Source organism: Rhinolophus sinicus, linkage group LG10 (genome assembly GCF_036562045.2).
Source record: "Rhinolophus sinicus isolate RSC01 linkage group LG10, ASM3656204v1, whole genome shotgun sequence".
NCBI lineage: Eukaryota > Metazoa > Chordata > Mammalia > Chiroptera > Rhinolophidae > Rhinolophus > Rhinolophus sinicus.
The window spans coordinates 11,795,211-11,820,981 of record NC_133759.1 but is presented as its reverse complement, the minus strand read 5'-3'; the positions used below and the strand labels follow the sequence as shown (position 1 = coordinate 11,820,981).

The 25,771-nt window shown below is 41.7% G+C and overlaps 2 protein-coding genes and 1 pseudogene across 7 annotated transcripts in view; 1 reads left to right on the top strand and 2 right to left on the bottom strand.

The window, feature by feature from the left end:
* Nucleotides 1-23,199, top strand: part of CTNNB1 (catenin beta 1) — a 40,067-nt gene extending 16,868 nt beyond the window's left edge. Inside the window, exons 2-17 of one of the 6 annotated variants that reach the window (XM_074312575.1) lie at nt 9,616-9,677; nt 9,784-9,948; nt 10,114-10,344; nt 10,527-10,780; nt 10,904-11,142; nt 11,231-11,432; nt 12,540-12,684; nt 15,998-16,101; nt 16,180-16,518; nt 16,638-16,796; nt 18,243-18,362; nt 19,359-19,509; nt 19,601-19,722; nt 20,940-21,000; nt 21,918-22,138; nt 22,439-23,199. In XM_074312575.1, the coding sequence (XP_074168676.1) occupies nt 10,122-10,344; nt 10,527-10,780; nt 10,904-11,142; nt 11,231-11,432; nt 12,540-12,684; nt 15,998-16,101; nt 16,180-16,518; nt 16,638-16,796; nt 18,243-18,362; nt 19,359-19,509; nt 19,601-19,722; nt 20,940-21,000; nt 21,918-22,126 (2,328 nt within the window). In that variant the 5' untranslated portion in view covers nt 9,616-9,677; nt 9,784-9,948; nt 10,114-10,121 and the 3' untranslated portion in view covers nt 22,127-22,138; nt 22,439-23,199. Of the gene's footprint in view, nt 1-9,615; nt 9,678-9,783; nt 9,949-10,113; nt 10,345-10,526; nt 10,781-10,903; nt 11,143-11,230; nt 11,433-12,539; nt 12,685-15,997; nt 16,102-16,179; nt 16,519-16,637; nt 16,797-18,242; nt 18,363-19,358; nt 19,510-19,600; nt 19,723-20,939; nt 21,001-21,917 lie in introns of all 6 variants that reach the window. The other 5 variants (XM_074312576.1, XM_019727563.2, XM_019727562.2 and 2 more) reach the window with 5 other exon arrangements.
* The window catches only part of ULK4 (unc-51 like kinase 4), a 650,099-nt gene that overhangs the window by 234,016 nt on the left and 390,312 nt on the right, over nt 1-25,771 (bottom strand). The window lies entirely within an intron of this gene.
* LOC141567186 (small ribosomal subunit protein uS2-like) lies at nt 2,170-3,408 on the bottom strand (annotated as a pseudogene).

Below are 25,771 nucleotides of genomic sequence, written 5' to 3'. Positions count from 1 at the left end.
ATTCACTGTTATTGTAATGCCAGTAGCATAAAAGATGCTTAAATATTTTTCAGTGGATGAATATATATTCCATTTAATGGATAAATTATTTTTTATTCACTCCCCTCTTGATAAGCATTTGGGTAATTTCTAGCTTTTTCTCTATGAATGCTTCACTGTGCAGACCTCTTGGCATGATTCTGTGAAGATTCCTGCAGAATACATTTCTATTATAAAAATGGATTTTTTTTTTTTTTTAAGCCAAAGGGTATTTACACTTACATTTAATGGATACTGCCAACTTACCCTCTAAAAAGTTTCTGCCAGTTTAACTATATCCTTATCAGCCAGCCTGGTAAGCAAAACAATAAATGAGTTTAAACTCTTTTGTGTATACTTATTGCTTACTTTCTATTTTTCCTATGCAATGATGGTTTCTGCCCTTTCTCTGATATTTTTTCTTACTGATTTTTGTCCTCAGATCTTTGTGTATATATGAATATTAGCCTTTAGTCATGTTTCACATGTCTTGTGTCCAGTATGTCAGTTTTTTAATTATTTTATATGTGATTTTTTTTCCTGGAATTTAAAAAGTTTATATACATACACAAATTATCCTGTCTTTGCTTTTTGGTTTCAGAGTTTCAAGTCTTGCTTATATTGGCCTTCTTACCATGGTTTTATTTTCAGGTATACCACCCTTGCTTGTATATAACATTTTATTTCATTGTGTTTTTTTTAAAACATGTAAGTATTTCACAAATGTAGGTTTAATTTTAATATAGTAAAGATGAAAAAATATTTTTTAGAAGGACAATTCCCTTTCTCCTAATGCTACTAATCAAGTAATCTTTCTCCCACTAATGGAAATACCACCTTTTTCATTTATTAAATTGCCACATTATATCTGGGTGTTTTCTGATTACTGTAGTTTTTATTCATTCCGATCTCAATGATATTTTTCTTTAATCGCTGTTGCTGTTGATTTACGTAGTGTTTTAGTATCTGATAGAATTTGTCTCTTCTCATAGTTATTTGATTCATTTTTGATTATCTTCATAATTCCATTCCAAATAAACTTAAGAATCATTTTAGTCCTAAAGAAATCTGAGAATATTGTTGGGTTACAGAAACTAAGTTAGAGAAAACTAATATCTTTATGTAGTACAAAAATTTTCTAGTCAAGAACAAGATGTTATCTCCATTTAATCTTGTGTGTACCTTGTTTTTATTGTTGCTGTTATGAATGAAATCTTTCTGTGATTATGTTTTTCTAACCTGTTTGTATATAGGAAAGAAGTTTATATATAATTTAATGGTCACTTTATTAAAAGTTTAAACTATGAACTGTTTTTTGTGCAGCCTTATCCATACTGTAAAAATCTACTTAAAATGGGTGTTAAAATGTCTTTAAAATGTTAACAGTGTCCTCAGTTTAAAAGTATTCAGCCAATCATTTTGTGAACACATTTTGAGAAACAGGATATTTTACTTCCAACAGGCAATGGAAACAGAGCCTCCCACATAGCTGTAATCTTTAGCCTTATGAAATATACTTACAGCCTAGTTAGCCTTTATGACCACTCCCTTTTCAAGAAGATGGAAATACTTTATCATATTTGAGACTGGAGTTTATAAGGTTTAGCTGATTCAACAAAAGTTTACATAAAGTACTCATGTCTTTTTTGGGTGACTCCATTTTAATTTTTTAAAAAAGATTAAAGTACAAAGCTATTTTAACATTACATTTGGAGTTTATTTCATCTGAAATGCTGATACACAGCTATTGTTTTCATTCAGTTATTTTCGCTATGCAAAGTATAGAGAATAATGTAACAGACACCCATGTACTCACCACCCAGATTAGCAGATGTCATTTAGCTGTATTTGTTTGATTTAAAACAAACAAAAACTGCTAAAGAGGTGAAGCCATCTTGAGTATCTTTTCCAGCAGTCCTGGTCCCTTTGCCCCCCCAAGTATTAGGAAGTCGGTATGTATTCCTTGTACTTTTACTACATAAACAATATGAAACATTGTTTGTTTTTTTAACTTAAGTGGCATAAAGTTATATTTGGAAATTATAAAAATGTGCCTGTGTAGATAAAGACTGTTCAGTATGTACTTTGAAGTAGCTGTGTTTTAAAATATTAATCTTTTTGGTTGCTTATGTTAATACAAATTGGAGGAAATAGTGTCTGCTTTTTTTTTTAACTTTTAGAAACTATTTATTTTCCGTCAACCTTATTTCCATTTTGCGTAAGAGTTTGTGGAAGAACAGCTTAGGACCACTCAGTGGTCATTCCTACCCATTCAGTAGCCGAGCAGTGGGGGCTGCAGACCAGTATCAGGGGCAGCTGAGCACTCGTCTTCAGTAGGAAACTGCTGAATGGGCACAGCGGGCACCTGCACACCTTCAGACCAGTCTGCGACCGCAGGCTGAGCAGCAGTGAACTCGGGCGCTGGAGCAGTCCATTCACCCTGAAACTCCTCCTCGGTCACAGCCTTCTCAGCGGCGGCCTGCTCTTCCTTTTCAGTCCTTCAGGGTCTCTGTAGAAGTAGAGGTCAGGCATGACCCCCACGGGTGCTCGTGGGAGATGATACCACACGTGCACAGAACTTCCCAGGCCAGCATCCACCACATCAGACCCACGGAGTGAGCACCTCTGTTGTTGCAAGGCATGGCAATGTCCACGTAGCGCAGAGGAGAGTCTGTGTTGCACAGAGCGATGGTCGGCAGGTTAACGTAAGACGCCTCTGTGAGAGGCTGGTGGTCGGCCCGGGGATCGGTCACCACCAGGAGTCTCGGCTCCCGGAAGGCTGCCTGGATCTGGTTAGTGAAGGTCCCAGGAGTGAAGCGGCCAGCGACAGGAGTGGCTCCGGTGGCAGCGGCAAACTTCAGCACAGCTCGCTGGCTGGGACTTCTGGATGATATGACACTGATATCAGCCAGGTTTTCAATGGCAATAGTGGCATGAGCTGCCAGCAGAATCCTCTCCCAGGTTCTCTTCTCAGATTTATAATGTAGATGCCATCACTTTTCCATTCGTAGATGTACTATTTCATTTGGAAGTCATGGTTGGTGTCACCTAAGTGGGTTCCTGCTGCAAGGAATTTGAGGACATCCTCCTTCATTTGCAGGACATCAAGGCTCCGGACATTGTGAAAGATTCCCTTTAAGTTACGTGGGAACCGAGAACACCACCATATGAGTCCCTCTCTGGGTAGCGAGGAAAGCTAGTGTCTGCTTTTTTGTAGTAATTTGTTCTTAGAGTGGATAAAGTTTTTTGTTTGTTTTGTTTTCTTTCAGAAGGATCAGGATTATTTTAGGATTGGATTACTGATCACATATTTTGTGTGAAGTTACTCATTGGTGAGACTTCACGATGTATCATGAATGTAAAGGTTATTACCATAATCTGTAAAATCATATTCTCAGACATAAACAGTTGGCGTAAATGTGCTATATTAATGATTATTCAAAGGTCTTATATATATACATGCACTCCATAAAAACACAAAAGGGGACTACATAAAAAATCTGGCAAGCCAGAAAGCTACAATGGTGATATACCGTGTTTCCCCAAAAATAAGACCTTGCCAGACAGTCAGCTCTAATGCATCTTTTGGAGCAAAAATTAATATAAAACCAAGTTTTATTTTACTACAATACAAGACCGGGTCTATAATATAATTTAATATAATATAATAAATAATATAATATAAGGCTGGGTCTTATTGCTCCAAAAGGCGCATTAGAGCTGATTGTCCGGCTAGGTCTTATTTTCGGGGAAACAAAACAGTATGTAGCAAAGAAATTGGTTTAAGCATTTAATCTTCTTAGAATTTAGAAAAACTTCCAGGTGAGGTGGTGGTATATAATTTAGATGGGTGTACATAGCTATTAAAAGTTGTCAGAGATAGCAGTTGATGCTGATAAGCCCTTGGTAAGCCGGCCACTGGTGCAGTGCCTTCTGTGAAAATTGTATGGACTTACGCTCCATCAGTATTTCGGAGCTATATACCAAAAGCCTTAAAAGTTTGTGCTCTTTAATCTCAGTAGTTGAAGATGGGAGAACTTAAGAGAATTATTTATATGCAAAGATGTTTGTTCACCACTGTTTGAATGACTAAATGGGGAAGCAAAAACTAAATATTCAAGAAGATGTATAGTTAAATTACAGTATACAAATATAGTAACACTATACAGATGATTATATTTTATAAGAGTCCACAACACAAGGAATTGACTTTTAGATGAAAGGAATTCCTAACAGTAAGTTTAATATAATATGTCAGATGTCAACTGCATATCTTTATGGGAACCACAAAGAAAAATTTTATACTAAGTATATATTTTACTTTATGGATGGGGTAGAGAAGAGAATAAAACGAAATAAGAGATCATTTAGGGAACGTCCTAGTTTTTCCTAGCCACCCACAGTTCATGTTTCTAATAGCCATTTTTGCATCTGCCTATTTAAAGATAATACCAAGGGCACTGATATTAGGTGTTTCGGAGGAACAGGAGTCATTAGATGTGTGATTTTTATTGGCCAGTCCTTTCAGAACACACACACACAACAGGAATAAAAGCAGAAAGGAAACTAGAGTGAGTTATGAGTTAAAAGTTCTAGTGTTGAGTGAAAAGTCTAAAACAGGAAGATTTGAGGAGACTGTATCAATTTTTTAAATGGCAGGGAATTAGTGATAGTTAATAAAACTGCATATGTATGTGTTTTTAGATTTACAAAATAAATTTTACTGAGAACTTTTATTTAATCCCTGAGGATATATCAAAAATGTATTATGCTCCTGAAATAGAGTTGCATATTCTCACTTTAACACAGAATAAATAGTTGGCTGAGGTTCTTCTAGTACAGATTATTGGAAAAGGGAATTGTTAGCATGAACTTCAAGTATAAAACTGGTTTCATGATAGATCTGCTTTATTTTTATATAGCAAAGTTAGTTTGTTAGTAATACTTAGACTTTTTGAAATCGAAGGTAATTAAGATAATTTTGTCCTGATGGGAACTAGAGAAGTAACTTAAGTATGAAATCTATATTGTGTCAAGAATTATCACAGACTTTGACAGAAGGCCACTTAAAATACAGAAGGTGAAGTAGAACCTCCAGCACTCATTGGGAAATTACCAGCTCACAATGCTAATCTTTTATGATGATGTGGTAAGAAAATAGCCTTACCACATAAGGTACTCATGTACATAGTTTGTTGTAACTCATCCTGTAGGAAGGCACAAATATGGGAGAATATTAGCAGTTAAGTATAGGTGGTGTGGGTGTTCATTACACAGGTGTCTGCTTTTGTGCATATTTGAAAATTTTCACAATAAGAAAAAGAGAGAAACCTAGCTTGCTTAAATAGTCCTATTAGAAAAGCTGAAGAAAATATTACTCATAGTAATACTTTGAATAAGGTATGATAGTTCAGGATGAACTTACTACTTAGATAGAAATTTAAACCAAAGGCAAGGGAAGTAAAAGCTAAAACAAATGAATGGGACTATGTCAAACTTAAAATCTGCACAGCAAAAGAAACTGTCGACAAAATAAAGAGGCAACCAACCGAATGGGAGATTTTTGCAAACAACACCTTCGATAAGGGGCTAATATCCAAAATATATAAGGAACTCAACAACAAAAAAAACAAACAACCCAATTGAAAAATGGGCAGAGGACCTGTAGAGACATTTCTCCAAAGAGGACACACAATGCAAATAGACATATGAAAAAATGCTCAACATCACTAATCATCAGAGAAATGCAAATAAAAACTACAATGAGATAGCACCTCACCCCAGTCAGAATGGCTATCATCAACAAGACAAATAGTAACAAGTGTGGGAGAGGCTGTGGAGAAAAAGGAGCCCTCATACACTGTTGGTGGGAATGCAGACTGGTGTAGCCGTTATGGAAGGCAGTGTGGAGGTTCCTCAAAAAATTACGAATAGAATTACCATATGACCCAGCAATCCCTCTCCTGGGTATCTAACCAAAAAATCTGAAAACATTTATACATAAAGACAAGTCTGCTCCAATGTTCATTGCAGCTTTGTTTACGGTGGCCAAGACATGGAAACAACCAAAATGTCCTTCAATAGATGAATGGATAAAGAAGTTGTGGTATAGATACACAATGGAATACTGTTCAGTGGTAAGAAAAGATGATATAGGAACATTTGTGACAACATGGATGGATCTTGAGATTATAATGCTAAGTGAAATAAGCCAGACAGAAAAAGTCAAGAATCATATGACTTCGTTGATATTTGGGATATAAAACTGAAATCAACAAAGGAACAAGACAAAGAAACAAAAACTCATAGACACAGACAATAGTTTAGTGGTTACCAGAGGGTAAGGGGGAGGGGGTGGGAGATGAGGGTAAGGGGGATCAAATATATGGTGATGGAAGGAGAACTGACTCTGGGTGGTAAAACACAGTGTGATATATATAGATGATGTAATACAGAATTGTACACCTGAAATCTATGTAACTTTACTAACAATTGTTACCCCAATAAACTTTAAAAAAAATCTAAACCTTTATAGAGTTTAAATCAGAAATAGGATGATGAACTATGAGGTATTGTTTATAAAATACACAATTGGAAAGAATATATGTTTAAGTAGCAGAAAGAGAAAACAAAGGATGCTTGTGTCCACTCCTTCGTTAGACTGGATAAATTGGCCATCCCGACACCCTCTCTGTCAAAGCACAGCTTGGTGGTGATGTAGCTGGCAGAGCACAGAACATTCTATTGTAGTCTGTAGTAAATGATCACTTGACATCTGGGAACATTTTGTACTTCAGAGTTTTTAAGTCCGCCCTCCTCCCCCCAATTTGATTAATACTTTTTAGGCTTCTCCCATTTTTGTTTCCTTAATTCTTCTGAAATGCCCAATACTTGGAGCTTTGATTCCCAGGATCCATCCTATTGTTTCTTCTCTTTTGTATTTTGTGTGTCTTTCTCCTTTGTGCTCTAGGAGATTTTCCCAGCTTATGTATTGAACTCCTCTTATATTTTTATTTATTCTCTCCGATCTTCATGAAGGTAATAAATCAAAACATTCTGTTTCTTTCCCTACCCTATTCCTATTTTTATGTTCTGAACTTTTTCCTTTGATGTCCAAGGTTTTTCTGAAGTGTTTGGTAAGCCCTGGGTTGATGGGGAGCTCATTGGGCCCTTATGATTGGGAGGGTGCAGTGGAGGGGAGCCAGCCCCTGGGCTGAAAGCTCTGCCCAGGAGGAGGAGGAGGAAGGCTTGTGGGCAGGATTCTGTCCTCGTTCTCTGGAAGGTATATTCAGTTTTTTTATTGAGTAATTCTCCGATTATTGGTCAATTTGTATTTGTCAGCGAGCAGTGTAGGGGTGTGTTGTATATACTATTGGTTATGTAGGGCTCCATTTTCACTCCTACTTTTTACTTCCCTGCTGATTGACACTTACCCTCCCTCACCTCAGTAGGGTTGCAGTAAAGAGCAAAAATAATTTTTATGTATGTTACATAAATTTTAAAGTGTTGTAAAAAAAATATCAGTATTGAGAAGTCACCACCATATAAATAGATATTGTAAGTTTGGGCCATGAACTTGCTCTTTTTCATAAAATTGTTATAAATCATGGTCAAGTTACCAGGTCAGCCCACATAAGCAGATTCTACCCAGTATCGTGGCTAAAATGGTTTGCCTTTGCATCGCCAACAAGGAAACAATACTATAAATATTTTTTTCCTTGAAGCCAGATATATCAAAGGGCTTCTGAAACAGCTGCACAGCCTGTAAAAGTGACTAACGTGTTCTGAGCCCTGTGGCATTGGCCAAAGGAGCTCAGACTAGAAAGCCTTCTTTCCCAGAAATATATTGGGAACTGGAATGGAAAACCCATTTTCCAGAGAGGTGGAAAAGTGGTTAAATAGCCAGTCACAAAGATAGTCAGAAAGTAGAGGAGCTAAAACACAGCATCAGTGGACAGAGAACTTGGGTTCCGTCCAGCATAGTATTTGCTCAAAGTGTAGTCTGCCGATCATTTGCTGCTGCATCCTAGAGTGAATGTTCATTAAAAGTGCTGGTTTCTGTGCCCTCGTCCAGTCGTATTCAATCAAAACATTAAACACGTAATCCTGCTGAGTAAATTACAGTTGACCTTTGAACGATGTGGATTTGAACTGCACGAGTCCACTAATACTCGGACTGCCCAGCTGACCTTCACCTTTCAAACCCACGTTTGTCCAAGGGTCAAATGGCAATTGGGAATCTGCATATGTGGAAGGCTGACTTAAGTTACACGTGGGTTTTCTACTGCATGGGAATCAGTACCCTAACGCCCCACACACACGTTGTTCAGGAGTCAAGTGGATTTTAAAATACAAGATCCTTGTTGACAGGAATCACCTTTACTATTTTCTGTCCTTCATTTTGCCGTGTATATGAATCATGGATTGTACTGTGGAGACTGAAACAATTGGATCCACACCTCTTGTCAGCTTTCGGTGTCAAGTGATATTGATGGCTGTGAAAATGTAATGTTGGAAGAGCAATTTTAGGGCTAATCAATACATACTTCCTTTACATAGAGAAAATAGCACTTCCGAGTGCAGTTTCCAATTTCATTAAACATAATTAAGCTTCTTTGAGCATTGATAGAAACTGCACTTAAGTACCTTAGTTCATACCCAATATGTTAATTTGTAGTATAAGATGAACTTGTTTAGGGCAGACTTTATTATAAAGGAAATTTTGTTAGAAATACTTAGAGGCTATGAGCCCTTTAATTATTCTTATTTGCAAATAGTTTCCTGTGTGTGATTTCAGTGTTTTCCTGAATATGACACAATAAAGTGAAAATGCAGACATAAATACTAAGATTTATATATATATATGAATGATGAAATTTTATATTGATCAAAACAGCATTCCAGTCAGTAATACTTGTATTTATAATAAAGCATTGCTATAAATTTGAACTTAGAAAAATTTTACTAAAAAAAATGCTTCTAATTTGTGTTGCAAACTTTTCGTTTGTAAAGTAATTTTACTTCTAGTAAAAAATAAAGTAAAATCCATCGTTCTGATCTAGTCACCAAAATCTACTTTCTTGAAGGTATTTTAGATGACATCGTATTATATCAGAAAACAGTTGATCCATTTAATGAAAATTTGGTGTTTTTGAAATCCCATTGGACCTCTGCTATCCAAGGAAAATCTATGATTTTTCAGTGAGAGAAGTTAAGACGGGAGAGGCCTTTCGGAACTTAAGGAGTTGGCTTTTGAATAGTTTGTGTCCCCCACCCCCCAGGCTTTCATTATTAGAGCCTTTAGGCTTTCTTTGTCATCTTAAATAATTATGCTTTTTGACATCTTGATTCATCTGTAATTTATATTTCTACTAAAAAGAGATGCTTGTTAAAGAGGAGTTTTCTCTTAAAAGTTCCGCCGTGGTTGAAGAGTCTAGAGGAGACCATGAGGTCTGTGTTTCACTGTATCACATGGTAAAAGGATTTGGCGCTTTTTGTGGATATCGTCCATGATGTTTAGCAGGCCATCCTAGTGACTTACGAGTATTAAAATCAAACTGATTTTAAATCCTAATGACTTTTGATTAACTCTTTTAGGGTATCTGAAGTACACCATTCAGCGGTCTTCGAAAATTCTGCGTGGACAATGGCAACCCAAGGTTTGTATCAGAAGTCTTTTGTTACAGAATTGGGCTCTGTTGCGTTGCCATTCACCCAGTCGGCTCAGATCCCCCTTGCTTTCCTCTCTCCCTGCTTACTTATCAGGCCACCTTTTGCTCCATTTTCTGCTCACTCCTCCTAATGGCTTGGTGAAATAACAAACAAGCCACCAGCAGGAATGTAGTCTGGATGACTGCTTCTGGAGCCTGGATGCAGTACCATGCTTCCACTGATTCAGTGAGGAACTGTTCGGTGGTTCTCTGAGAGCAGGTATCTCATCGCCGAGCTAATCCTGGCTATGATTCTGTTATTTGGCTGTCTTTCCGATTTAACTTTAGTTCTAAGAATATTTCAATGGCTCTTAGTACAGATTTTTTTTAAAACTAAGATAACATTTCTTGTGGTAGTAATGCTGATGCTATTTGATTTTTATAGCTGATTTGATGGAGCTGGACATGGCCATGGAGCCAGACAGAAAAGCAGCTGTTAGTCATTGGCAGCAGCAGTCTTACCTGGACTCTGGAATCCATTCTGGTGCCACCACCACAGCGCCTTCTCTGAGTGGTAAAGGCAATCCTGAGGAAGAGGATGTGGATACCACCCAGCAAGTCCTGTACGAGTGGGAACAGGGGTTTTCACAGTCCTTCACTCAAGAGCAAGTAGCTGGTAAGAGTGCTGCCTTACTGAAAATCAGGATGCGGGTTTGCGAATTAGTGTGTAATAGCTTAAATAAAGTGCTGTGGTAATGGAAAGGGAGTGATGGCAGTGCCGCCTTTACCATTTAGGACAGCAGATATTCGGGTGAATGCTAAACTGTGGATAGTGATTATTGAATTGACCTTTTCCAGATATTGATGGACAGTATGCAATGACTCGAGCTCAGAGGGTACGCGCGGCGATGTTCCCTGAGACATTAGATGAGGGCATGCAGATCCCATCTACACAGTTTGATGCCGCTCATCCCACTAATGTCCAACGTTTGGCTGAACCATCACAGATGCTAAAACATGCAGTTGTCAATTTGATTAACTATCAAGATGATGCAGAACTTGCCACACGTGCAATCCCTGAACTGACCAAACTGCTAAATGATGAGGACCAGGTTAGTAATGACACGGCCAGCTTTCTACTCTGCTTTGCAGGAAACTCGCAGGGAAGGTGTCTCAAAATGTCAACGTGATGTCAGCATGTGAAACTTACGTCTCTTAATTCCTGTACATTATAGGTGGTGGTTAATAAGGCTGCAGTTATGGTCCATCAACTTTCTAAAAAGGAAGCTTCCAGACACGCCATCATGCGTTCCCCTCAGATGGTGTCTGCTATTGTACGTACCATGCAGAATACAAATGATGTGGAAACAGCTCGCTGTACTGCTGGGACCTTGCACAATCTGTCCCATCATCGTGAGGGCTTGCTGGCCATCTTTAAGTCTGGGGGCATTCCTGCCCTGGTGAAGATGCTTGGGTAAGAGACCCTGGTCGGAATGCTCGCAGCTAAGAAGGAGAAGCGTGCAGTCACAGCAGTTCTCATGAGGCTCTTTTCTTCTTCCCAGTTCACCGGTGGATTCCGTATTGTTTTATGCCATTACAACTCTCCACAACCTTTTATTGCATCAAGAAGGAGCTAAAATGGCAGTGCGTTTGGCTGGCGGGCTGCAGAAAATGGTTGCCTTGCTCAACAAAACAAATGTTAAATTCTTGGCTATCACAACAGACTGCCTTCAGATTTTAGCTTACGGCAATCAAGAAAGCAAGGTAAAATAATTGTTCTGAATGTGCTTGTCAGGAAGCTTTGGAGACCCCCAATGTCATGTCCTTCTGTGGACTTGCAGATTCATTGTATGCCTCACCCTCTGTATGTATCCTAGAAAAGTTAGACATCTCTGTCCTTTTAAATATTTGAATGTGTGTAAAGCACTGTGCTAGGCAATAGGAATATAACAGGCAAGCTTCTGTGAGAGCTTTTGATCTAGGTGGGAGGTAGATACCGAAATGACTATTTATGTGTTGGGGGAAGTAGAGGGGCTGTGAGAGCACATAAGTGAACCAGACCTGTTTTGAGGGTTCAGGGAGTCTCTTGAAGGAAGTGATAGTTGAGTTCAGCTCTCAAGGATGAGAAACGATTGAGTAGGTGAAGGCCATGGAGAGGAAATGGCATCTTGAGGGGATGAACATGGCGAGTTTTACAAGTTCAAGAAATACAGAGTGTAGGAAGAAGATGGGTGTGAGCTGAGACTACTGAGATAGACAGGGCAGAGCCTACAGGGCTTTGTAGACCACGTTAAAAGAGCAGCGTGAGGCAGTCAAATAACGTTCAGCAGAAGCGTGAAGTGATAAGATTTGTTTTTAGAAAATTAGGGTAGAGTTGGGAAGTGGGGGTAAGCAGGGAAGTAAAGGGCAAAAGTGAATGATTCTTTTATGGTGTGGTATCTCTGTCAGGTAGGTAGGATTTGGAAAAGCAAAGAGCTAAATCATTAGGCGTTTTAAGTGCCCGTTCTGGTTTAAATTTTCAACGAATCAGCTTTGATAAAACTTTTATATATCTGCATATTGCATACCAATGTCGTTTCTACTTTTTTTTCCCTTTTGTTATGATCAGTGTGGGGAGAAGACAATTGGGCCAGAGGTGATATATTCTTGGCAGGACATGGAAGCGTGAATTTGAGTGGGACGCTGTGGAAGGAGGGGTTACATAGGGCCCCAATACGAGGGTCTGGGTAGTGGGGTCCAGGAATACATTTAAGTCAATGGCAAGCTGGCTGAAATGTTTGTGTAATGAAATAGGTTGGTAAGACAGTAGGGCTTTTCTCAGGCGTTTGATCCAGATTCCACAACTAACAGTATATATATATGTCTCTCTAGCTGATCATTCTGGCGAGTGGTGGGCCTCAGGCGCTAGTAAACATCATGAGGACCTACACTTACGAGAAGCTGCTGTGGACCACGAGCAGGGTGCTGAAGGTGCTGTCCGTCTGCTCGAGCAACAAGCCGGCTATTGTAGAAGCGGGTACGTGCGTGCGCAGCGTCTGCACTTCCTTAGGAAAAGGCCTGAATGGGCTGGAAGTAGGTGGCCCTGTTCAGTTTGTAGCCAAGAGCACATTCAGAGTGTATGTTCTGTATGACACCTGCACTGGTGCTATTTAAGTGTAGTTTTAAGCAGAGTTCTCATTAACCATCAAAAATGACAGCTAATACTTGGCTTGATAAAATGTGTTTTTAATTTTGGTTTTGGCCAGACCCAAGATTTGCTTTGCCAATAGACCTGTGAATATATGGGAGAAATTATGTTACAACATATTCTGTTAAAGTATAGTTGTATGCAGCAAGGCGATTCCCTTGATTTGTTAGTGGATCCTCAGGAGAAGTGATCTGCACTGCTGTCTGTATTCTTAGTGAACAAGTGGTCTGATATGAAAAACAGCTTTTTTCTGTCCCCTTTAAGTATTTTCAGTGGAGCAACTTGTATCTTGTGCATGTTGGTGGCAGAGGAAAGAAATAGAAAGTCTCTACCAGGCAGGGCCTCTTGGTTTTCTGTCAAGAAGATACAGTTACTCTTCACCTGGCATCCTTTTCCCTTCCATAACCAACCTGACAACATCTGCCTGGACTCTCAAACCAAGCTTCAAAGCAAAACTGGAAGAGGAAAACTAGAAAAGCATTTAATAGAAAATATTTGAAGTATAGGGTTGTTAACACCTATTTTTTCCCACTTGTTGAGAATAATTTTACTTGAGAATGTATGCGAGAGAGGGGTATTATGGTCGCTCAGGGTAGCTGCTGGCAGTGGAACAATAGGCTTGGGGATAAACAAGTATGGCTGAGTTCAGATAGAACCAGGGGATGAAAATTCTGCCAGCTAGTCCAGAAATACCTGGAGTGCTTGCGAAAAATAGAGTTTCAGATTTATTTAATCAGAATCCCTGGAATGTTTAAGAAGGTCAGTAGGTAGCTGAAAATGTATGGGTCTGGAGGCCTAGGAATCTGCATTTTAAGAATTTTTCCCTGGTTGTTCTGTTTTTTATTCTGAAAACATTCAGCAGCACCTGTTTCTCAAGCACTGTGGTAATAAGCACAGGATACTCATTGGGAACAAAACAGGTATGGTCCCAGTAGTTATTCTTACTGTCTAGTGAGGGGGATAGAAATATGCAAAAAGATGGGTTATTACAAATTGGAATGCATTGTGAGAGAAACAAACAGCAAATAGTGATACAGAATTAACAGAGGTGGGGGGCCAGGGAGAAGGGGCTTCCCTGAGAAGGGGTGTTAAATGGGATTACAGGGTGAGAAGGCACCTATTATCTGTATGAAGAGTGGGGAGTGGAGAAGCATGTGCTATGTGTTGAAGGTAGGAAGGAGGTTGTTGAGTTCTGGGTGCTGAAGAGAGCCTGTCTCAGCAGAACGCAGTGAGGAATGGCCTGAATAGCGAGCCTGGGCTTGATGAGCTAGGCACGGTCATCACATCATGCAGCCCTTTCTCAGCCCCGGTAAGGTGTTTATTTGTGCTTTATTCCAGTTTTGGAACCATAGATGTAGAATGTTTAGGTCAGTTTGGAATGCTAAGTGGGATCCATATTCTAAAGGGTTCCTTAAGGTTATGCTAAAGAATTTAGCTTTTATCTTACAGTTAATGAGAAGCTATTGATGGTTAAGCAGTGGCATAGCATCACAGTGGGGTGTCTGGAATATTAATACTACCTTGTATGACAGTTTGAATGATCATAGGCTGGCAGGCCAGGCCACTGAGGTGTGTTAACAGGCTTCTAGGAATTAATTGGTTTGGTATTAAAAGTAGTCCTGAATGTTGGAGACTTCTGAAAGAATCCATAGAATGTGATTGTGGAGGGGCTGAAGGTGCTACCCGAGTGGTCTGTGCTGGGGACGACGTTGGTACCGTGAAGATAACTGGCACTACAGAGTGGATTGTTTAACGTGGGGGACAAATTAGTTTAAGAAGCTGACATATTGAAAGTGACTAAACGGCCAGTAGGTAGCTGGAAATGTATGGGCCCGGCGTGAGTGCAGGGGAAGTCTGGGCTAGAGCTTGTGTGGGGGTGGCGGGTCTGGGCCTCAGGAAGCGAGGCGGGAGGGGCCTCGAAGTCGTCTGTGCGGGGGTTTTACCCTGGAGCTGCCGGATCGTAATGTGTGTGTTTTCAGTCTGTACAGGCTGTTCTCATGGCACCTGGAGTTCGGCTCCACTGTCCTAGAGTAGTCACAGCAGAGGGAGGGAATGACATCTCTGGGGGCGAGAAGGGATAGGGGCATCGAGGCACTTAACAGACACTGACTGTCAGCCTTGTGTGGGTCACTAATTAGCTGGAGCTGCTGTGAGACAGGAGCCAGATAGGGATGAGGCTCGTCTTGTAGGGGAGGTTGGTGTAATTACAGTTGTGATAAATACTGGGAAGGAAGCGTACAGGTGCCATGAGAATTACAGCAAGTAGATCTAACCTAATTTGTGGAAATAAAACCGGAAAAAATGAACATGGAGACAAGGGAAAGTGTCTCTCTCTACGTACGTTCAGAAGTGATTGCAGTAGGAGAGAGATGGGGGAAGTTAAGCGGGGAATTGAGCTTCCATTTGGACGCCTGCCAATGTGCGTGCCCTTCACTAGGGTCCAACGTGATGGAAGGTTATGAGCCTTTGGAGCACGTGTTTTAGAGTCACTGCCTTTCATCCAGTCCCTGGCAGTGGGGGTTCCAGTGCATTCTTTTTGGATTGTTCTTACCCCAGGAGTTTACATGGCTCCTTCAGGTCTGTGCTCAGATGTCCCCTTCATGCTGAGATGCCCTCGTCACCCTATTTAGAACTGTAGCCCTTCCCTTGTTGTGTTACTTTTCCCTGTAGCACTTAACACCCGCTGACACACTATATACTTATTAATTGTATATTTGTCTATTGTCTGCCTCCAGCTAGACCACGAGCTCTATGAGGGTATGGATTTTAGAGTATTTTGCTCACTGGTATAGCTCTACCTCAAAATAGGCCATGGTATTGAATACTTCTTTTTGAAACGATTGAATAGATGAAGGTAATTAAAAAGTAATAGGAATATTACCTATAGGGGGACAGTTGAAATAATGAAGGCTTTTTCCACATAGGGAAGGAATAATAGATATTTGACAGAAGTGGTCACTAGTTGAGATGAACTGGAAAAGGGAAAGTGAGGAACATTCTAGAAAATAAAAGGAAATAAAGGACTTAGATGGAGGAGATCAGCTTTGGCAATGAGGAGAGATACCCTCGAAGACTGAGAAGACGGTGCTGATAGGAATGGCTAACTAATGGCCGTTGCCTTTGATCTTTTCTAATATTCCAGGTGGAATGCAAGCGTTAGGACTTCATCTGACAGATCCAAGTCAGCGTCTTGTTCAGAACTGTCTTTGGACTCTTAGGAATCTTTCAGATGCTGCAACTAAACAGGTAAATTCGGAGTAAACCGGCGCCTTGGCGATGGAGTCGAGATGAGTATGTCCTGAGCATCTGCTTTTATTTCCGTAGGAAGGGATGGAAGGTCTGCTTGGGACCCTTGTCCAGCTGCTGGGCTCAGATGATATCAACGTGGTCACCTGTGCAGCCGGAATTCTGTCTAATCTCACTTGCAATAATTATAAGAACAAGATGATGGTGTGCCAAGTCGGTGGTATAGAGGCGCTGGTGCGTACTGTCCTTCGTGCTGGTGACAGGGAGGACATCACTGAGCCTGCCATCTGTGCCCTTCGTCATCTGACCAGCCGACACCAGGAAGCAGAGATGGCCCAGAATGCCGTTCGCCTCCACTATGGACTGCCGGTTGTGGTTAAACTCCTGCACCCACCATCCCATTGGCCTCTGATAAAGGTAAACGGTCAAATTGAAAATGAGCCACCTCTAGCCAAGGCTGGCTGTCCAGGCCTAAGGGGTTGATAAGTAGGAATTGTGTTGTGTGCCCGTTCTTTATTTTTCCTTCTTCTCTTCAGGCTACCGTTGGATTGATTCGAAATCTTGCCCTTTGTCCAGCAAATCATGCACCTCTGCGTGAGCAGGGTGCCATCCCACGGCTAGTTCAGCTGCTGGTTCGTGCACATCAGGATACTCAGCGCCGTACATCTATGGGCGGAACCCAGCAGCAGTTTGTGGTGAGTAAATCTTAGCAGTGACACCTGACCACCCAAAAGGAATGCATAAATCCATAGGGTCCTCAACTGCTTTGATCGTCGGCTCCCTCCATTCTCTGTCCTGCCTGAAGGGTTGCTTGCTTAATGGCTAAAAAAGCCGACATGTTTCTGTGGCTGCAGAGAAAATAAGGAATAATGTGGCCCCTAGTGATGTTTCCTTTGACATCTGTGCATCATCAGTCTTACACGGGAGGGTGGGGTGTGATTCACTGCTGTGGGTCATCCATACAAGGGTTCACTCCTTAGGGAGTAGCAGGGCCGTTATCTGAATCCAAGTCTGTCTGATCTCAGAGCCTCTTATTCCCCACAACGTAAGTTTTACCTATAAATATTTAACACACCTTTTACTATCTCTTTCAGGAGTGGTTTAAACTATTTACACTGACCTAAGATTACCAATAAATGTCAAGAATAAGTAGTAGCATTTCTGGACTCTTGACTCATAATCTCAGCCTAAAGCTTTGATACCAAGTTTGCAGTCCTAACACTAGCTAGCTTCATGACAAGTAAAGACATTTCTGAATCCTCAGAATTTAAGAGTCAGACCTTCAAACAGTTCTTATTTAAATAAGTTGCTTTAGAAAACAAAGATGGACCTTACCAGAACAGATTTTGGGAATCCCCAGTTGTTTGTTATGCACTCATTAGGGGACGTTGGCCCTGTCCATTCATTACTTTTGGTATTGATTGGTGAGTGTCCATGAAGTGGCTTAATGAATGCAAAGGGTACCTTTTATTTTAAATCTCTTCTCTAGGAAGAAAGGAGTGTTTGTGTCCTTATAAAAATCAAGTTGTTTATAAAAGTAGCAGAATCATAACCGTTTTAAAAACTCACGGAAAGCAGGTAGTGCTTAGATTTTGCAAAAGCTGACTTCCTTCTCTCATACAGGCTATCAGTTGAAAAGTCTGGGGGAGGTGAGGAGTGGATGTTCTGCTGGCAGCTCAGTAGAATTTTCGTAGTTGGTGATAAAACTTTGCTAAGTTTTCACCAAATGTACGTAGGTGTACAAAAATGGAGCATGTGAAGGAAAACCGCCGACATAGTCTGAGTGTTGCTTTCCCGTCTTTGTGTATCTTTCCTTTCTCGTTCTCTCTTACGGAGAACGGTTGGTACCCTCTCTATTAGAAAGGTCTTTGGGACTCCGAGGTATCTGGAAGCTGTCCTTCCCTGTACAGCGCTGTGTGTGGGCGGGAGGGGTGCTGCGTGGACCTAGTGCTGCCCCACGGCCCCCTTTCAGTGACACTCCGCTAATGAATCCTCCTTCGTCCTGCACTGATTGCAGCTTCTGGGAAACTTTGGGTGTATAATGTGAATAACTAGTAATTACCACTCAGGACAGAATGTCTTTCAAGCTTAAAGCTCGAGGCAGGAGAATGCCCTGTTTGTAACCACGCTTCTCTTGGTAGGAGGGCGTCCGCATGGAGGAAATAGTTGAAGGCTGCACTGGGGCTCTTCACATCCTCGCTCGGGATGTTCACAACCGAATCGTGATCAGAGGACTCAACACCATCCCATTGTTTGTGCAGGTGTGTTGGTTTTGAGCGAGGGGTTCTAGATTTTGTGTGTCTGTAATAGTTCAGGATTTTAACGATAAGCAGCTTTTCAGGAAATCAAGGACCAAAATAAGGGCACCATTTACTATTCATCTACTGTCATTTATAAAATGACAGCACTCTGCCCATGCCCCCTGCCAGAGTATAAAAGAGAATCTCAACGTGCAGTGTCCTTTATGTTGGATACATTTTATTTTATGACAAGTCCCTTCATTTTGGGGGGCGGTAGGAGAAACATTGGGACTAGAGGCCTCAAGAAGAGGGAAGAGACTTTGCACTCTGCTTTTTGGGGTACTCAGTTTTGGAGGGATGACAGCTGGTCTGGGCTGACAGAGCACAAGCCTCAAACCACCCCCTGGGTTTTCCAAATCTTAGTGCGATGGAAACTCTGAAGAAAGGGTTTGTAGCTAAAAATATACTAGGAAACCACAGCTCTGGCACATTCAACACTTTGGAAAATAAATGTAGAGAATCCAGTCTTGAGATGTATAACGATGCTTCGGTCAGTGGAGGAACACACATAACGACGGTGGTCCCGTAAGATTATAATGGAGCTGAAAGCTTCCACCACCTGTGACGTAACAGAGCACAGCACATGACTCACGCTTGTGGTGCCGCTGCTGGACACAGCCTATACTTACGTTGTGTCACCACTGCCCACGGTCTTCAGCACAGTAACTGCTGTATAGGCTTGTAGCCTACGAGCAGTAGGCTCTACATACAGCCCGGTGTGGAGCAGGCTGGACCACCCAGGTTTGTGTAAGTCATTCCGAGATGTTCGCACAGCGATGAGATCGCCTGAGGATGCATTTCTCTGGACAGACCCATGTCATTAAGCAGGGCATGACTATGATTTAATACACGTCGTAGGAATGCCGCTTACACTCTGAGTTGGGAATGTTTGCACCAAAGTGGGGTGCGTGCTGTTTTGATTTAATCAGGTGTTGTCGGTGTGTGTTTTCTCCCTAGCTGCTTTATTCTCCCATTGAAAATATCCAGAGAGTAGCAGCAGGGGTCCTGTGTGAACTGGCGCAGGACAAGGAGGCCGCAGAAGCCATTGAGGCCGAGGGGGCCACCGCTCCACTCACAGAGCTGCTGCACTCGAGGAATGAAGGTGTGGGTAAGTAGGAAAGGAACCGGAGCTGGGGGCTGGGCTGTGTGTGGTGAAGCCTCAGTTTTTCCTTAAGGGCCTTTTTCCCGTCCTCTCCCAGCAACATACGCAGCTGCTGTTCTGTTCCGAATGTCTGAGGACAAACCACAGGATTATAAGAAACGGCTTTCTGTTGAGCTGACCAGTTCTCTCTTCAGAACGGAGCCCATGGCTTGGAATGAGGTAGGCGGAGTGAGTGCGTGTATTTGGTGGTTTGCTGGCACTGTGAGGCAGTGCGTGATGCCCCAGAACAATCAGGGTCCGGTCACTGGCGGTGGCTGTGTCCTTGGCCTGTGTTCATTCTTGGAGCTGTATTAGCAACTGCTCTGGGGAGAACGACAGCTTTAAACAGCCTGTTCAGAGAGAACAGGTTAAACTGCTGAACCTTCGAATTCATGAGGGAGGGAAATGAACCAGTGACCAGATTAAAATACTTGTCAACAGGACATAAGGAAAGAGGTAATCCGTTAAATATTAAACACTGTTAGTTGGAGTCAGTTTATCGAACTTTCCTTTAATGCTCAGTTTTCGTCTCCTTTTCCACTTGAATTTCTCTGAATTTTGTCTTCAGTATTTGTCCTCAGTACAGAGTTGTTCATTGAAACTTTAGAACCACCCTGACAGTTTATTCAATTATGGTGTATAGTCACGCAGTGTATTATATTTGTTGGAAGAATAGGAAGAGATCCTATATATTGTTAGGTGAAAGAAAAGCAAATTGCCTAACAGTGAGTAATGTGTTACTTGGGTTTTTAATAAGCAGTCCTAACATGTTCCGACTTGAGCTCTGAACTTCCTACCCACCCCTTTCCCCAAACCTGTTCCTGTCATAATTTTCACCATCTCTGCTAATGGCAGTTTTGTCTTTCCAGCTATTCAGGCTAAAAATCTGTTTTCATGTAACATACCCTGTTAGGTGGGGAGACACTTGGCCTGTTTTGTTTACTGTTGTATCAAGTACCTAGAATGGTGCCTGGTGCATATTACCACGTTTCCCCAAAAACAAGACCAGGTGTTATATAAATTCTTGCTCCAAAAGACACATTAGGGCTTATGTTCAGGGGATGTCATCCTGAAAAATCATGCTAGGGCTTATTTTCCGGTTAGGTCTTATTTTCAGGGAAACACGGTAACTACTTACTACGTGAATATTTTTAATACTTTGTGCATTGGGAAGACATGTTCCCTAGGTCTCAGTGGGTAATCTCTGAAGGGTGGAGTTTAAAGTATCTGTATGATATACATCTGTATTTTCTAAGTATTTCTGTGATGTTTGAGTTCTTTGTTTCTTTTGTAATCTGAAAATGAACGTGTTTGCAAAATACTGGAGAGTATGACGTGTACTTAAAGTGGAGAGCTTTCATCTGCTTCTTTTCTTTGCCTCGTGCCCGTTCATCTAGACCGCTGACCTTGGACTTGATATCGGCGCCCAGGGAGAGCCCCTTGGATATCGCCAGGATGGTATGTGGCTACTATTTCTCGATTAACTTCAGATCAAGCTACAGATCAAAGCTTTATCAAGAGGTGGTTTGCTTGTCTGGAAACCAGTGTTGGCAGGAAAGTGGTGGCTGCCGTCATAGGCAGCTCTTAAATTCCAGAGTTAGCAGCAGCGTCTCTAATGGAACATGGATTCTGGGCCACACACTGAGCACGAGCAGGTCACACCCGACAAATCCATGTTACTGCTGAGGCTCGGGCCTCTGCTGTGCGGGACAGGACTGGCTTTGTTTTGTCAGAGAAGCCCTAACACCTGTGCCTGCAACCCACCCAGGAAGTGAGAAGATGGTCAACTCCTGTCCCCAAGCCCAGCTCTGGGGTGGAGATTTACAGAGTTACATTACCAAGATTTTCAAAAAGCTAACTCAGCTCGTGGTAATGGAGATGCAGCCATGGGTTAGACCACTCTCAGCTATAACTATTCATCTGAAATTTATAATCGTAACTCGTTATTACCAATTACTAAACCACTATAAGCCCATAAGCTTCTTACCTTGGCAGACATAAATGCCAGCCCTTAAGGTAAAACGTGGAAACAGTGTCTTGAGTTTTCTCAGTACTTTCGTGGGTATCACCTATACTTTTCAGCAGATATATTCCGTCTGCCAGACTTGTGGGTTCCTGCCTTCCTCTCCTGCCCATGGCTTCGTGATGCCTGCGTGTAGACTGGTAGATTGCTGCCTTTCTCCTGAGGAACTTAGCATAGCCTCATGGGTGCCCTGGCATCGGGTAATGACTTGGCTGAAGAAGCTTAGAAAGCAGTGCTTTCTGACAGGTGTGCTGCCATTGGATGCCCCTGATAACCTCAGTGTTAACTTGTCTCTCTCTCTCTCCTCCCTCCCTCCCCCCCCCCCATTTTGTTGCCTCCCCAACTCTCCTAGACCCCAGCTATCGTTCTTTTCACTCTGGTGGATACGGCCAAGATGCCTTGGGTATGGACCCCATGATGGAGCATGAGATGGGTGGCCACCACCCTGGTGCTGACTATCCAGTTGATGGGCTGCCAGACCTGGGGCATGCCCAGGACCTCATGGATGGGCTGCCGCCAGGTGACAGCAATCAGCTGGCCTGGTTTGATACTGACCTGTAAATCATCCTTTAGGTAAGAAGTTAAAAGCCAGTTTGGGTAAAATACTTTTACTCTGCCTACAGAACTTCAGAAAGACTTGGTTGGTAGGGTGGGAGTGGTTTAGGCCTCTTTGTAAATCTGCCACAGAAACAGATCCATACTTTGAAAGGAGATGTCTTAGAACATGTGAATGTTCTCAGATTTCTGGTTGTTACGTGGTAATGTGTGGAAGTCATTAACTTTGTTTTTTGCCACAGCTTTTGCAACTTAATACTCAAATGAGTAACATTTGCTGTTTTAAACATTAATAGCAGCCTTTCTCTCTTTATACAGCTGTATTGTCTGAACTTGCATTGTGATTGGCCTGTAGAGTTGCTGAGAGGGCTCGAGGGGTGGGCTGGTATCTCAGAAAGTGCCTGACACACTAACCAAGCTGAGTTTCCTATGGGAACAATTGAAGTAAACTTTTTGTTCTGGTCCTTTTTGGTCGAGGAGTAACAATACAAATGGATTTTGGGAGTGACTCAAGAAGTGAAGAATGCACAAGAATGGATCACAAGATGGAATTTATCAAACGCTAGCCTTGCTTGTTAAAAATTTTTTTTTTAATATCTGTAATGGTACTGACTTTGCTTGCTTTGAAGTAGCTCTTTAATTTTTTTTGCAGTAACTGTTAGTTTTTTAAGTCTTGTAGTGTTAAGTTATAGTGAATACTGCTGCAGCAATTTCTAATTTTTAAGAATTGAGTAATGGTGTAGAACACTAATTCATAATCACTCTAATTGTAATCTGAATAAAGTGTAACATTGTGTAGCCTTTTTGTATAAAATAGACAAATAGAAATGGTCCAATTAGTTTCCTTTTTAATATGCTTAAAATAAGCAGGTGGATCTATTTCATGTTTTTGATCAAAAACTTTATTTGGGATATGTATGGGTAGGGTAAATCAGTAAGAGGTGTTATTTGGAACCTTGTTTTGGACAGTTTACCAGTTGCCTTTTATCCCAAAGTTGTTGTAACCTGCTGTGATACGATGCTTCAAGAGAAAATGCGGTTATAAAAATGGTTCAGAATTAAACTTTTAATTCATTCGATTGTGTCACCTTTTTTTCCTTGTTATTAAATGGTTTGTGAGGGTAAGACATTTATTTAACTGAGCTTCATCCTGAGGAAAACACACAGTAAACTAATTTAAGTTGTAAATGATAGAGCCTTACCTCTAGATGGGATGTTAGCCAGATTTCTTTAGTACTTGGCCCTGGGTTAAATAGCACCAAACATTGTTTCAGCTTTGAACCTTGTGATTGGTTCTGAGCTCCTGCAAGAGGAGAGCTTCTGCCACGTCCCACTGAAGGACTCTGAAGGACTCGGGGCTTAGCCCCTATGGCCAAGACTCCTTCAGCCTGGCATTTGGTGTCGGAAGTCCTGGCCAAATGGCCAAAGGCCGCCTCACCGGGAAGGTGTCTGGTCTGGGCCACAGAGCAAAACTGCAAGCCAAACAGGCACCCCCAATGGGCAAATGATTTCAGTCCATTAAGGTAATAATGAAGCGTTAAGTACCTGGGTTTGGACTTCAAGCTCCTTCACATAAGAGTGACTCACTTGTAGAGGGGAATTCCTTCAACTCCACTTTGAACTGACAATTAAGATGGTTTAAGTGTCGATGTTTATCTGAACATAATCAGAGAAGCAGAATGGGCCTTCTTCCACGCTGTCTGCTGGGGACCCTGCCATCCTGGTGGTAGGTCTGACATGCTTATTAGTTCATCCCTCAGGCTGGAGTCGGCAGACCTGTTAAGACTTGTGTTTCGGACTTTAAAAAGATTCAGTGTTTTGTGCTTAGGGAGGGCTGGTTCTGATTTACTGTGTGTTTCTGGTAAGATCGTGACTATTAGATAAATACATCGGGGTTGCCAAAAAAATGTATACATATAACTTGTATTCATCTTTTGTTATCAGTATCTATTATTACAATTTCCAATAGTTTTTTTCCTTTCTTAAAATGTGTATACATTTTTTTTGGCACCCTCTGTATATCAGTTCCTTTTTGTTGAAGATGAGCTTCATCCGGGGAGGACTTTTGGTGAAAGCCTCAAGTTCACTGTGGTCTAAAATGGAATTGGAATTGGAGAGGTAGCATTTGTGTACCTGGTGAGGTGACAGGTCTTAGGCTTTGTTTACAGTGCGTGACAAGTAGAACCAAGCCAGTATTGCAAGAAGCTTAACATGAAGAACTACAGCAGGGTATTTCGTTTACATTTTTAAAACCAGAACACATTTTCAGAGCTTTCCCTAAAGTCACTGTATCTTTGAAGTTCTATTGAAAACTTAATATGAAAGTTAATCTGATTCAGCAAGGTGGTTCTGCACTGTGTTTAGAAGTGCAGAGGGCCAAGACTTGCCCTACCTGCTGGCAAGGCCTAACTGGAAAGCTCGAGGTGGTTAACACTGTTACCGACAGATAGAAGGACACATGCAGGTACGAGGAGGAGATACAGACCTCGACACTACTTTACAGGGAGCACAGGAAGTCAGAGTGAAAACCGGGACTTCTTAGTAATAAAAGGGGGGAACAACGGTGGCTATTTGGATGAAATTAATGCAGGAAAAAACCCATGACCAACAGAATACCAAGATTTTAAATAAAACAGGATCAGTATTAATGATTTTTCTTTCGCCTCAAGTTCCAGTATGGCTGTGTGACAGCCCACACATGGGCCCACTAATCACCTCATTCACCCCAAAGTGGCCAAGCTGCAGCCCCAAACCAACTGTACACAGTACTATGGGTACATCTCAGACTAATACTAAACAAAAGCAAGTCACAAATGCATGCCTGGGGCTTTCACTGAGCCACACAAAAGGGCAAACTATTTTCAGGAAATCATCCATATATGGTAAAACTAAAACAATGATGTGGTCACATGACTATAAAATCAGAATAGTGGTTACCTGGGGCCAGGTGCATAGGACATTGGATTCCACTGAAGTGACCACCACTGAGCTGAAGAATGAAGTTTTTTCATGTTGATGTTCTAGACATGAGGCTTTGATCTGATTATTTGAATCTTTGAGATAAGTAAGCTTAACTCTTGTTTGGATTACTGTAATACAAATAAGATCTGCATTGTGCTGTTTGGTTTAATAAGCAGAGAGCCAAGTGGATGACTGCAGTTTTGTTCTGGTAGGTGAGACTAACTGCCTTTCCTCGCCTTGAATGAGTCACCCGCCAAAGGCAATTACAGAATGACGGAGGGGGTGCGGGTGGGGCCGAAAAGGTAGTGCTTCCTTTTTCTTACCCGTGTGTGTCCACTCCACCTCCCCACCCGGTGAGACTCCTGTAAGCTGGAGGGAGATGACTGGCCGCCTCTGCCACCTCCACGTCAGGACGCCACGCCTCCCTGGGCCTGGTTCCCACAGTTCCTCCTTGCGGCCTCACCGAAGCTTGAGCTGTTGGCTAGTCTTGTTCCTGTGCCACTCCAGACAACTCTCCCAAGGGGCCAAGCCCCTTTCTCCTGCCTCAGCACCTGCATTTATCCACGTACCAGAGACTGTTCTAGGTCATAGGTTTCTGCTGCTAGGGGAGACAGAAAGGAGGGCATCTTATTTCAAGTGGAGGCGGGAGACACCCAGTTGCTCTCCTGTCACTCACCTTGGACAAGGGCC